The sequence below is a fragment of the Silurus aristotelis genome (genome assembly GCF_946808225.1).
Source record: "Silurus aristotelis genome assembly, chromosome: 21".
In the NCBI taxonomy this organism is placed as follows: Eukaryota; Metazoa; Chordata; class Actinopteri; order Siluriformes; family Siluridae; genus Silurus; species Silurus aristotelis.
This window is the reverse complement of record NC_139594.1, coordinates 9,063,032-9,077,506: the sequence shown is the minus strand read 5'-3', so window position 1 is coordinate 9,077,506 and position 14,475 is coordinate 9,063,032. Positions and strand designations below refer to the sequence as shown.

Sequence of the window (14,475 nt, the reverse complement as noted above, 5' to 3'; positions counted from 1 at the left end):
CAGCTCCAGAACTCACTCCTCATACCATGGCATTACAGCATTTAATGGAAAATATTTGCATGTGCTTTTGCAAGCATTAAATTGCTGCCATAAAGACTTGAAATTAAATAATGTATTAAAAACTTACAAAATGTGCTATTTCTGGTAAAACAAAAACTGTCCATGCAAATGTCCTCATTCCATGTTAAAGGGGAATATGTTTAATTTCTTGAAGTGGATGGTCTGCGTCAAATTGAGTGGATAATTATCGTTTCCAGGGAATAGATGGCTTTCTTGGGAACCCATTTGGCATTTCAAAATTCTAATAGATTCTTTGCTTTTCAATTCGTAAACGTAGTCACCATGCTCAACGTAACCCCCTTCTTTTTTTTGTGCGTGTTAAATAAAATAGTAAATGTAATTCTTTAAAGATTTAACAGGGTGCACTATAATCTCAAGTGGTTACTTCTTTAAGTCTCATCTCTAATAACCCATATTAGATGTCAAATTAGTCATTTTTAGAGGGCTGCATAAATTGTCCTCATTTTTAATTCGCTACAAAATCCCCCTGACCTGAAGATAGATCCATCCATCCATCCATCCATCCATCCATCCATCCATCCATCCATCCATCCATCGCTGAAGGACTTTAAATAATATTAGCATATGAGGTTGATATAGTGCATACATAAAGAAAAGGGGGGGAAAGTATTTCAAAGGTTCTGCAGGCTTATAAGACTAAAATCCAACTATAATCCATGCACTTAAAAAAAAGATGGTGTGAAGGATAAGTCTTGTACAATTAACAGATCAAATGAAAGCATGCTGTTGTGTTTTACACGACTCACTTAAACCATGTGGCATTTTTTTGGTAAGTAAATGATGGTCATCATAAATCCCAGACAATTTAAATGGTGTGAGTAGCATGTCCAGGCAAGGAGGAAGTTTTTTCTTTCTAGTGGTGAAGGATGTGGCTTCTTTACACCCATCAGATTGTGTGCATATGTGAGGAAGAGTGTATATGGAACACCGAGCAGATGCTCTAGGGGACAAGAGGGATTTGAATGCTGCTGTGGTCACAGAATGCTCTGTAGGATGACACTTGATGAGCAGGAGTCAGCGGAGGACAGCAGAATGAGAGAATGTCTCTGGAGGTCAGCCAGGCAGTGCGACAGAGCAAGCCTACTCGTACGGCTGGCTGTGTGTGACCTGTGTCTGAGCAGGGCTTTTTTCTTAAAAGACTGAGGAAATAAAGGAATTTGCTGATGGAAAAAGAGCAGGACTTTGTGTAAAGCCAAAAAGGTGATTTTTTTTTTTTTCATTTACACAAAACCTAGAGCAAAAAAAAAAAGCACTTTGCTTTTCCATTGCACCTGATGGCTAACACTTCACTAACCCATCAGCAATGCAGTGAAAGAGAGAGAAAAAATAAAAGTATAGTGCAGTTTGATTCAACAAGAAAGCATCCCATAAGAATTCACTGCAGCAAAGCTATTTTAACCATCAGAAGCATTGAAAGGCACTCCAGGACTGAAATGAGCCCCAGGTTATTCATACAGCCAGAGATAATTAAAAATGTGAAACACACACACACACACACACCACATCCCCCATACGGAGCTCTTCCAATGGACCAATTTAACTGACTTTTATTTTTTTATTGAAACAAGATTTGCTAAGGGTACATGTAAAGTAAAATAGCTGCTTGTAGACTTCAGCAGAAAATTAAAGCTGTAGCAAAATTACCTTTACTTTATTAACTAAAATAGAGAGATTAAAAGACATACTGTTGGATTTGTTCTATGACAAAACGCATTAGTACTTAGAAAGTCAGTCTATGGGGAGAAACATTGCACAAGGCACTTGGAATCAAAATGTTTTCGTTCAAACGTGCAAACTAATTTTGTCCTACTTGCATGCAGTTATTTGTTTCCAGGTGATAAAAACAGCAGCTTCTATTTTTCACTTTTGGATTGCCTTTCTTTTTAGGTGCGTGGTTTGCATTTGTCACCTCAATATTTTTGGCTCCATTTTTATTGCTTACAGAGCCTGTATCTTTGTAGCAGGCAGTAGCTTTGTATAATATTAAACTCTTTTAAAACGACATAAGAACTACGTCATGTAAGGCACTTTAAAGCAATGAAAAGCTTTGAAAAACTGTGATACTCTGTGCATAATTTTACCATAATCTCAATCCATAATGGCCTTTTCTCATAAAAACTGCACTGCATGGCGTATTCTGGATGCCACGTTCCCGTCAATCACGGACAGACAGAGCACAGGCTAGAACAACATAACATGAAAGGCAAACAAACTCATGAATAAAAGAACCATGGCTATATGTGATGGTGTAAAGTGGGCCTGGGCGGTTTGGCCGAGATGTGAGTATCCCACAGTACGTTTGATTAAAGGCCCGTGACAGACAGTGCATGATGAATGGGGCCCAGAGAGAATTAAAGCCTGTCAGGAGAATGGGCCGCCACGCTGAGATTTAAACCCCAGCAGGACCCGTCTTCTTGGGAGGGGCTCCGTGTGCAATGGCAGCTCGTCTGGGCTGCCTGTCAAGAGTGGAGCTGTCAGCGGCCGTAAGATTCGAGTCGCCGAGGATGGCAAGTCAGAGTCCCCCAGGATCTTCACCAAGCTTCTCTGAGAGACAGGAGGAGAGTGAAAAGTTCAATAAATTCTGTATCCTGCAGCTGCTACTTCACTTAAGTGCTGCAAGTAAAAAATAAATAAATAAAAAAGTGGGCAGTGTTCAAGAGACAAGATGATTTGTCCACTGTTTAGAGAGGTAAAGGGGAGGATTGGCCTTGGCTTCAAAAGCGATATCAACATGCATTTTTACTTCCAGTGTGCTGGGGATTTTTGTTGTTGTTGCATCTGCATCTGCAAAAGAGAAAAGTATTAACACAGATTGCGTCAGCTCATACGATGTGAATAAATGACTTTGGTCTGAACGTTTGTATGCAGAAAGGCTTTAAATAAAAATGAAAAAAAATCTTGAAGGGTAGGTGGCATTCTTGAAAGTTGTTGTTTATTGTTGACTTTGCTAGACTAATTAGCGAAGGCTGTGTGGTGTTCTGGTGGACCTTCCTGGGTTTTCTGAATATGGATGAATTAATTTAATAACTTCACACAATAAACTGCAAGCAAAACAAACAAAAACCCCTCAGTCCTCATTATATAACATTATTCTTTGTATCTCACTGGCATTACAACATGTACAACAATTCATTGGATGTCTGTGAATTCATTCTAATATGAACTTTTAAATGCAGTTCTATTGAAAGTATAAAAAGAAAACTCTACCCTGTGCATACTGTTTATTCAGATGTGTGTAGATCTCCAAAGTGTCAAATGATGTACACCTTTCCAGGAGAGAAAACACTTCCTCTAGAAGTGATGATTAAAAAGGTGGCTCTTCCTGTCAGGCTATGGTATGCATGTTTCCTTGATGTTGAAAGAGAACTGAACATACGAACTGAACAACACGCCCCACTGTTGCTGATTGAAAACAAAAGCCTGTGGGGGACTATAGTGTTGCGAGGTCATATGATTTCAGTCCCATCATTCCCTTAATGGTATAAAAGGTTTAGTGTGTACGTGCATTTCAGTAAGAGTACTTGTTATGTATCCTGTGATTTATCTTTATTTCAAAATCTTATGTGTGCTAAAGGCAGATTTCCATGCAAAGGAATATAAATAAGTTTCAGGTAGAGGTTTCATATGCATGACTTGTAGGTGATGTGCCATTTGCTTTCTATTTGTTTGCTCTGAATTATCCCTGAAATTTCCAAAAATCACACACCAATGTATGCATATAAATAGTGCTGTATTCCATAAAAATCCATTGCTAATAAAACTGTTAAAACAACTAGTTTATTTTAAGGGAATCTTTGCAAAGAATTGAGTAAGGTTCATTAAGTCTGGGTTAAACGTCAAACCTGCTAATATACAGGCACTTACACTGGTGTTCATCTAACAATTTGTTTAAATAATAACTTTTCTTTGTCATGTACTGACATTTCAGGAGAGAATAAAGATACAGCCCATATGCAGGAGAGGATCAAACAGCATTTAATATAAAAAAAAAGGGAAAATATGGTACAAGAATAACACTGTAAACTTTCTATTTTTCATTTTCTTGGCTGGTATCTAGAATAACAAGATATGCAGGCCTGTTCTAGTGCGAAAAATACTGTTTTGGTCAATATGTCTCTTAACAATAAACGCATTATGAGACCAGGAAAGCTCTTTTACATTACTATTATTGCTTAGTTTGCCAACAGTGGCATCTAAGAGGATGGCGGAGTTTTATAAAAAAAAAAAAAAAAATGTATGTGGTTTGAAATAAAGCAAGTTCTTAGCATTCATTGTTTGCAGCTGTTAACTTTCTGCGGTGTACTTTCGTGACAAGAGTTCATGGCTTTCAACGACGTGAGCCATGACAGACTGTGCACTGTTGCAGGAAACCCAAATGTCATGCAGTAACTCATTTCCCCTCCATGATTATGGGATATTTTCTCTACCAGACATTTGTAAAGCTTGTTTAAGCCTGCACAAACAGCTCTCCACCCTGCATTTTCCCAAAGCCATCTACCCCCTCACATTCAAATTATGCAATCCATGCCAAAGGGAATTATTCAGAAAGAAAAGGTCCACATTTTGTTCTTGCTTTGAACATTTGTCATATTTCATAGTTATTTGAAAGTGTTTGTTAAAGAAAATATATTGGCAATTTTGTCACACTCACATAATACATTAAAAGTGCACGAAATTATGTCCATGATATTCATCACTGTTTACTGTCTAAAGATGGTAAATACAGTGTCAGAGTCAAGGACAGACAAGATTACAGCTTTAAAAAACAAAACAAAACCTCATGGGGGTGGATAATAATTTGGTCTCTATATAACTATCGACATCATAAATCCTTTTTTTTTTTCTAAATCATTCTGCAGTAACCTTCTCCCACACACAGACACACTCCTAAAAAAGATTTTAATTGAAAGAGCTAAAAGCAATGTGTTTTACAGACTAAATATCAGGGCAGCTACAGTTACAGAATCAGGCAAAGTTACAGGCCTGCAATTTTTCATTGCCGTATTATATAATGCTGATAATCCTGTGTGTAATCCTTTAGCCACCGAAGCCACATCGGGAGGTTCAATGTGACACTTCTAACCTAGAAGACGGAGTGTACAGTCATGTCTGCTGGATAAAAAAAATAATAGAAAAACATTTCCTGAAAAAATTTTGGAGTTTAAGCCACTGAAGCAACAAATCATAGATTGCTCACTATTTTCATTAATTTGACAGACATTATTAATTACAATATTCAATCCTCACAAAAGGCCAGTGAAACAAACCATGACCCCTCGTGAGCCTGTCCAGATGGTTTCAGAGATGATAATATAGAATTATGACTGCACTTAAAATGTCTTTACAGGCTGAATTAATTATTTTTTTTTCATACTCAGCCCCATGAGTGAAAAGTAAAAATGACAGTTCTTTATGTGGTTAATGGTGAAGCAGTGATTGAGGCTTTTTTTTTTTTTAAAGGTTTCTTTTTCATATTTAAAAGGATAGTAACTTTGGCTTAGTTTCTATCAAGAGTTATTTGATAAAGGCATTTGCCATTTTAAAAAGCAAGGTCATGCTGGCTTAATAGCGGAGGAAAGCATTAACTAAACATTACTAAAATACAGTGCGTCTGAAACAAGAGTTTTTCTAAAACACTAAAATCAGTCACACTTCCTCTTCTTGTTCCACAACCATGACACAAATGCAGTTGTTTTACTCACATCCCTTCCTATAGATATTTCCAAAACATCCATAATTTTTTGCATTATATTCCAACACATGTGCTTTTGTTTTCGAAAATGTTTCAGTACAAAAGTCTCTGATATGCTCAGTTAGGTCATTATTTCTAAACATACATATAGTGGATATTTAAAGGACGTATTTGATCAGATTTTTACCATTGTAGCATTAACATTCCCTGCATTCATTCTTAAAACATAGTAAATTCATTCAGATTTCACAGAATAAGTGTTAACTACTATATATTCTAGTTACTCACTGCAACTATTGTTATTTTGCACACTGCTGGGTAAAGATCTGACCATGGGGGTTTTTTTTTTTTTCATTTGTTAAGAGAGACACCAAATTAAACACCTCTCCTTTGTATGTAGATTTTTGTTCGTTTTGCAATATATTCTTCACATGTGAAGGTTTAAGATGATTTAAGCTGTGTGTACTTGATGAAAGTAGCTGAGGCCTGTGTAGAAGGAAACATTGCCTCGTTTCTTTTCCGAGTGACTTAATGATAATGGCGGTAGTTTCTGAACTAAAAATAATTTTGGGCTTGTGTGTGTATGTGTTTTGGACATTTATCAAAAATAAAGGGCGTGTCTACGCTATGATGTAGGGGTGGTGGAAAGAAGACAGCTTATTTATTGTCACTCTTATTTTAATACTAGTGGTTACATCCAATGAAACACAAACGTGCAAATTTATGCTTGCCATTTAACGCATAGCTGTACATCGATTTAAATCGCACCAGGTGTGTGTGATATATATATATATATATATTATTAACACAAACACATTTAATTCCGTATAAAAATTGAACGATGCGCTAAAGAGGAGTATCCTAAACTACAAGCAAAGTAGTGATGGATGAAACAGTAGTCTATAGAAAGCTGTTTTCGAGTGTTTAACGCTAAACTACAGCCCATGCTGTGATGCATAATAGAAAAAATGACAACAAAAGAAACAGGAATATGATGATGGTGTTTATTTGCACGAGACGCATTTCAGCACCCACCTTAATAAGAGCAGTCAGTGATTGGCACAAGAGAACAATTAAAAGCGCCCACAAAAAAATCCAACAAAAGCCGTCGGCGCGCCTCTGCATCCAGAACAAAGAGTCTCTCGCTTAGTGCTAAACAGCCAAAAGGGGGGGAAAAAAGAACAGAAAAGAAAAAAGACAGACACAGACATGTCTTTGGATGTCTTCATGGCTCAAACCCAACGGTAGCTAAAAGGTGAAAAGTCTTTGCATTGCATCTTTATAACTGATCCAGGCAGCGGTAGAACCCTCAGAAATAGCCGGGAAATGGTTGTCGGATCATGGAGACATTCCCACGTCGAGTCGGTTCGCTCCAGGAGGAAGAATAAAAAAAAATACAAAATACAAGAACAATCCAAAGCGCATCTTTTCATTAAAAGTGTTTAGAAGTGAAGGTGGTTGTAGAAACAAATCACATGTTTTCCCCTTTTCCAGCACTCCTTTACACTCGTTGCCAGAGAGGAGAAAAGACTTGAACCCGCTTTAGCAGGACACGACAGAGGGCAGATTGAAACCGCGCCGCTTTCTTCTTACAACAATTTAATCAGCTAATCCAGTCCGATTCTCCCAGTCAAATTTCACGCAATCCCAATTCTTCCTGTTTAATAGTGTCCCTTCTTTACAATCAGTATCTTCAAAACAAAAGATTAACACTGCTTAAAAAATAAAAAAAAATAAAATCGCCCCATGCATTTTGTATCGGCTTTTTTATTTTTTATTTTGGTGCATACATTTAAAAGTTACCAATTAAATATAATCTCATAGTGAACAAATCTGACAGAAAAAAATTACAAATTAAAGAGTATAAAACTGGGTCAAATTAGCCTGCAAACATTGTAAACAATAGCTGTCGGAGTTGCAGAGATACAGGTAGAAATGCGTAGCCGATAACGTGTTCGTGTAAACAAAACACAACAAAAACACGAACCAAATAAATATAAAGCAAAACAAACTGGATCGTCGGATATTCACTCACCTTGGTGCTAGAACATGCTTAAATACATAAATACATTTTTCTGCTATATAAATTAAAGCATACGCGGGTCGCTTAAAAAAAAAAAAAAAAAAAAAAAGACCATAAATGAGATCTATTTGAGCAATAATCAATAGTGTATCCGTGTGCTTTAGTCAGGAGCGGCCTTGAAACTGCCCTCTACAAATCCTCTGCCTGTTTTGATCATTCAGGAAAGGAAAGAGAGGGGGCTTGAAACAGTTCAACCTCCTGCTCTATAATTGGTTTTATAGAGCTGGCGAAGAGCCAAAGGGTTCACACGGCGATGATGGACAGACACTGCGTCCAATCGCGTGGCGCGCTGGAGAACGTGTCAGGTTCGAGACCGTGGGGCGGGGCGTGTTAAACAATGCTTGTTTCATTGCAGGATAGTTGAGCGCTACAGTGGTGTATGTATGTATGTATGTATGTGTGTGTGTAAGTGAGTGAAAGAGAGAGAGAGAGTGTGTGTGTGTGTGTGTATGTATGTATGTGAGAGAGGCCTTCCCCCTGTATAAGCGAGTCTCTGTCCGCGTAACTACGGACGGTCTGTAAATGGAGAGTAGGAACTATTTCACCGAGCGTCGGGATTTTGCGAAGAAAAAGGATACTTTATACTGAGTCGCCATTACAAGTAAGGAGTCCAAGTCGGTAGAAAACTCGGCGGTGATCTTTAGAAAGATCAAATCCATAATGAGCAACACGAAAATAAATGCAGAAATGTAGCTAGTCGATGTGTTGGTTGTGAGCGCGCGGCCGAAGCAGTGTTACAGCGTTAATAGCGCAGTGTGTTTTAATTGTTGCGAGTGTAAAAATCCTTCCGCAAATACACTTTTCATGTTTCCGCGCAGAAAAGTTTTGTCGCTTGCAAATGGAAGGAACGCGTAGAGGTTCAAACGTTCAAACGTGGCCGTCGTGTAATAATATAATAATCTGCTGGTAGTGTGGGGGGAAGCACGCGTGGGAAAATCACCTACCGACCTTTTATTGCGTGTTCATCTTTAATCCTTCTGTATTATATAGTCTTAATGTCGCGTCTTAACATGGACTAGTTTTCGCAGCTCTGGAAAAACACTGTGTATATACACCCCAGTACGCAGGAGCCTTTACAAGCACAAACTCGAGAAGATTCCAGTTCGAAATGTCCACCATGAACCATGGTTTGGTTTAGAAAGACCAGACTGGAGGTTCTAATCGGCTCTCGGCGACTGATCGCCCGCATATGAGAATTAAACCACAGTTGTTCTCGAGCGGTTTGGCACCACTGACCAAAGTTAGTGATTTAACACCCTTAACCCAGAGACTTATCATCGCTTCATCTGCTCGCTTACGTTTTGCTCGTGTACATGATTTACATGTTGTTGTTGTGGTGGTTTTTTTAAGAGTAAATTAAAAGCCCTGTAGAATCAAAACTGACCAAACTTTGTTTCTAGGAAGCGCATCGCTAAATAAACCAGCGCCTTGATGTGAAAATAAATCCTGTCCTTTAGGATTGCAGTCGACCTCAAATCACATAGTCAGTCAAACTATATGCTGTGTATCAGTGGCTGATTTAGTCTTCACCCGGTGGATGTTTGTTTGTTTTTGTTTTTTTATATTTAAATAGGAAACTGTTATTATTATTCACCAGAGTGTCGCAAGACTGGTTTGCATGATTTCGACTCAGTGTGCATGAAAGGCGAAGTGTAAACGCTGGATTTTCCCTGCGTTGTGCAGCGTGTTGCGGCCGGGGAAACACACACACACACACACACACACACAAATCATTTTAAGCGCTACGAGCACGATGGTGAAGCGACAACTACCCCAGATAAACTAGTATTTAAAGCTGACCAGCCCTCACCACAGAGCTGCAATTTCTCGCGAGCTTGATTACTTTTTATCCTCTTTTAGATACTTTGATTCAAACTGCGTCATCACGCCCGTGTTAATTTTTTTTTTTGCCGTTTATATGTTTCTATCTTCCACGGCTTTTGGTCAGATCGTTTCTGGTTTCAAGTTTGTATTTATCCGAGCCCTTTATCTGTTTTTTAATTTTTTATTATTATTTTTTTTTAGGTCGGCACAATGCCGGATAAGGACGCGGATTTGCCTGGAAATCTAGGAACACTATTATAAGGCTCTTTCGGAATAGCCGATCGGAGCATTTATTCTTTTCATTTTTTTTTTTCATTTTTATTAACCGAGTTGGGTGGATGATGGATGGCCGAGATTTCGGGCCCCCCAGATCGGTGCATGTTCCCTCGCCGTTGCTTTCGGGACTCGCCATGGAGTCGCACCGACTCGGAGCTTCCTCCGCGCCCGGGAGGATCCCACCGTCTCCCGGCCACCTGGGCGCGGGCCACCCGGCGGCCGCTCTGCACTCGGGGAAATATCTCTCTCCGACCATTAACATACAATCCCACCACGGTGAGTAGAATTTATTATTTTTCTCGGATTAAGCACCGATGCGCGAGTTATTTAATATTCTGTTGTTGGTGTGGATTTCTGCGGAAAGTTGTTCGGCAAAGTCAGGAGAAAACACGCCGATGTTCTCGGAGGAAGCGGCGAGCCGCGAATCGGTGCAGGATGTTCCCGATTCGGCTTTCTGGAGAAAATTAGGAGATTGTGCAAACGATTATTCCGTGCAAAAAAAAAAAAAAGAGATTATTGTTAATCATGTATAAGCGCTAGTAAAAAATGCACAAGGAGAGAGCTTTGCGATCAGGAATATGAACGACCACCGAATAATTTTGTGCAAAATGCAAATAATAGTAAGCATGGCGTTGATTTCGGATTGTTGTTGAATGTGAATGCTGCGCTGCAGAGTTGTCATGTGCAATGCCTTGCGAGTGCGTAATCGACGGAGGTGAAATGGCCCATTGCTGATCTCACTGAGCGGGGAAATGTGTGCTCATGGTCTCCATTCACAGCTGAATTCTTTCGGCCACAAGTACATTTCGATTCTGGTTATAGGATTTGGGTAGCACTGCTATTTCCTGTGATGATGATGTGGATAAAATGAGTCATGTTAAAAGTGAAGTTGATTTCATTTGTCTTCTTTTTAAGATCAGTGCTTTGCTTTTTTCCTGTTCATTTTACATTTATATTGATGCTAAACTGGCACTAATACTATGCTCTGTATAAGAGAGAAATAAATGTAAGCATAGTTCGAGCACACTACCTGTCCTGTATAATGGTCAGACTTCAATAACCGAGAGCAGGTTTTTTTTTTTTTATGTAAATGTCACTGGTGCTCTTGGTCATAATGTGTATCATTTGTCTAATGCACAGACTTGTCACATTGATAACCCGTCATCTTTGTCATTTTGACACAGCTGTAAACTAAGTTTGCACCCCCTTCTCTTTATATCATTGTGACATTATAAATAGTATGGTATTACAAGAGATTATAACCGTCCAGGCTTTAAGTATAGAATCTAATCTGCTGGAAGAAGAATATACAGAAAGTAGAAAAGGATCTAGAGAGACTCTAGTGATTGTGTTCTACTCCAGTTGCTAGTGGATATTGTGTGAAGTGGGTCAGGGGAAAAAAAAAAAAAAAAAGAAAAAAAAAACCTCCCTGTCATGTGCATCTGGACTCCTGGTGTAAAAATAGGGTAACCTTCATCCTTGGGTTTGCCAAGAGCTGCAGGGAAAGTTCTTTCACTGTGTTCAGTTCCCTTCAGTGGAATCGCTGAAAACACAAGCGCCTATTTATCCTTCACATTTGTTTATTCAGTACATGTCTGCTGTAGTATAATAGTTTGATTATGACCTCGATATTGCTTTGTTTACTGATGAAGAAGCCAGTGTATTTAGCACCATAGTGAAATGTTGTATTCATCTGAAAGATGTGCATTTTGATTTGTCCATATAATGTGCTGAAAATGGTTAGAATTTGAAATGATCCTTCTGTTTGGTAAACAGTTCATCATCACAGTCTATCCAGGAAAGTACTTTACTGGGAAGGGCACTGGAATATTTTAAGCCCAAAAGAAAGGCAGTTCTTCTACTTCAATTGTTGAACAGTGCTTCACAACAATAGATAGATTTCCATTCAACCAGATGTAGATGTCCATTTGTGTTCCTCATGTGAGATTTCAGGTTTACATAATGGTATGTTTGCCAAAACTGTATATTTAAGAATTTCAATATTGTGCTAATATTCCTGCACGAACCAGATCAGAAAGAAGAAGAAAAAATGTTTGAGCAACTCGTCATTTTGTACATAGTTTCTTAGTCACTACATTTTATACGTGAGAAGAGCATTTGTAAAAGGTGCCCTTTCATAACTGGATCATAACTGGACCTCTGTTTAAACTGAGTCCACATTCAGAGTTGGTCATAAATTAACTAAAATTGCGCTTGGCACTGCATTATCTTTGACCACCTTATGATATGTGATCAATACTATGAATTACTTTCAGTGATAAGGTGTTGATAAGAAACACAAAGGTTAGTGCATTTAGCATGACACAAATGAGTTTATTTTTGATTTATAACCGTTTTTTTGTTTTGTTTTTTTCTTCGGTAAGGTAGTGGATAAGGTAGTGTTTGTATGGTGTGATTTATGTGCAGTCATGCAGCTGTTGTGATTTGACTCAGTGGGTGTGTACGGTTAAAAATGTTGCTCTCTCTATCTGCTCTGACATGTTCCCCCTGAACTGTCTGCCTACCTTCTGTTTTGCTGCTTAACAGTTCGTTTTTAGTTGCAGTTTCCTCTAAACAATTTCTAGAGAAGGAGCTAGTTCCTGTTCTTGATCCCCCCCTCCCCCACCCCACCAAAATCTGTTTTGTTACTGAGAGAGAACTGCTAATGTAAGGAAGACTCATTTGTTCTGGTCATAGCACGTCCCTCTAATTGAAGGGCTGTTTGTCCTTCATGCTTCATTTTTTTGCCACGAGTGAACTTAAATCGAAATAAAATGGCCTCCTTGCACAGAGCCAGCAAGCTGAAAATGTGTCGTATGTTTGTCCAATGACTCATTTTTCTGAGAACTACATGAATATTTAATCTGTTCAGCTGCCAAATTTCTCTCATCAAAAGGGAAAACAGATTTGTTATGTCAGTCTGCTAGTCTTTCCTCAAGACCATCCCTCTTGATTTATATTAAATATGTCATTTGTGTTGTCTTGGCAAGCACCAGTTTGATAGGTCCCATGCGCTTTTGTTTTTTTTGTAGCTGTTTGATAAGCATATAGGTTCATCTGAGATCATTAGAGAACTCGCAGATGCATAACACAACAGATTTTGCTCAAGTTTGGGGGGAAAAAAAAAAAGTTGGAAAAGCAATCTGTAATAAGTAATTCATCCTTGAGTATGAGATCAGCTTTTACATAAATTCAAATATTCTTAAATTTGCATTAGTGATAGAGATCACTACAGCTTGTGTCTTCATACACAGAGGGTATTTTTTTCTGATCTAGAAAGATTACTTACTGTTTTAAAGGTGAAAAGAGCCTGCACCTTTTTCATCTCGAATCATAGTTGCAAACTAGAAACCCTATTCAGATATCTTGGACAGGAATCCTGTCAGAATGCTCTTAATTGCACTAAAATGTCTCTCAAAACTGTGATGAGGGATAAGCTTTAAGCCCCTGCCAGTCAGGACAGCTTTTTCCAACCAACTTGCGAGCAACCTTATTTTTCTCAGCACAACAACTAAGCTGCACTTTCTGTGCCTTCCATGCTTCTGTGATGCTATCCATATCTGTCTTCTTTTAGATAGCAGTGGTGGCTCAGTGCTAAAGGCTTTGGGCTAGCGATCGAACGATTTTCCACAAGACCGCCTGTATTTCGTCTTTATGCATGGCTCGTAACTATTAACTGCTCTCAGTTGCGAATTGCTTTGGATAAACGTGTCAGGCAAATGTGCACATGTAAATCTAATCATCGCACCAGTTTTTGTTTAATTGTGTGTATTTATTTGAGTCTGAAATTGACATACACTTCCATACTTTTTTGATTTTCACAGCTGGTTCCTATACAGGTAGATATTAGATTCTCTCTGTTCAGAGACTGTCAAGACTGAAGCATAAATTCCTTAAATTACAGCAAGACAATTCATGCTCTATTAAGATCCATGCTCAATTCTTTTTTTTTTATGCAAAAAAAAGGGAATGTTTCTATATACTTCTAAAGCAGTGCTGATCTAGGGTAATGTTTGGCCTCATTTACTATAGTGATAACATGGAGGAAGATAGACCCTTGATTTAACTTTGAACAGCTTAAAAGACTGGAGAGTTGAAAATGATTTTCATGGTGGTGCTTTTCTGGTATGGCAGGAACTACAGGCTTTTATTAGGCATCGGGGGCACCCTGTCACGAACTCTGCCATCAATCATATTCATCCAGCTAATAAAGCAGACTGTTGAGTTATTGTGGCACAAACACTCCACTTAGCTACATTTTGGGCTTTTCACTGGTTTTTAGTACTTAGATGAAAGTGTGTTTAATTTTTGGTAAAATTCTAATTTGTAAAAATAAAAATGTAACAAAAGTGTGCTGTTTTTCTCCCTAAAGAAGCATCACGTTAACTCATTTGTGCTGTGTGCAAGGTGTTGTACCCAATATCCAGGCCAACACTTTGAGAAGTATTTATATAAAAAAAAAAGCAATAATAACAATTAACAAAATTAACTTAGTTTACTAACATCACTAAATACCACC

General features: G+C 38.4%; 1 protein-coding gene across 4 annotated transcripts in view; it reads left to right on the top strand.

The window, feature by feature from the left end:
• The first annotated feature begins 8,188 nt into the window (after positions 1-8,188).
• tnrc18 (trinucleotide repeat containing 18) overlaps positions 8,189-14,475 on the top strand; it is a 56,698-nt gene continuing 50,411 nt past the window's right edge. For all 4 annotated transcript variants that reach the window (XM_083524675.1, XM_083524673.1, XM_083524674.1 and 1 more), the window contains exons 1-2: positions 8,189-8,457; positions 9,882-10,232. In XM_083524675.1, the coding sequence (XP_083380801.1) occupies positions 10,019-10,232 (214 nt within the window). In that variant the 5' untranslated portion in view covers positions 8,189-8,457; positions 9,882-10,018. The remainder of the gene's footprint in view (positions 8,458-9,881; positions 10,233-14,475) is intronic.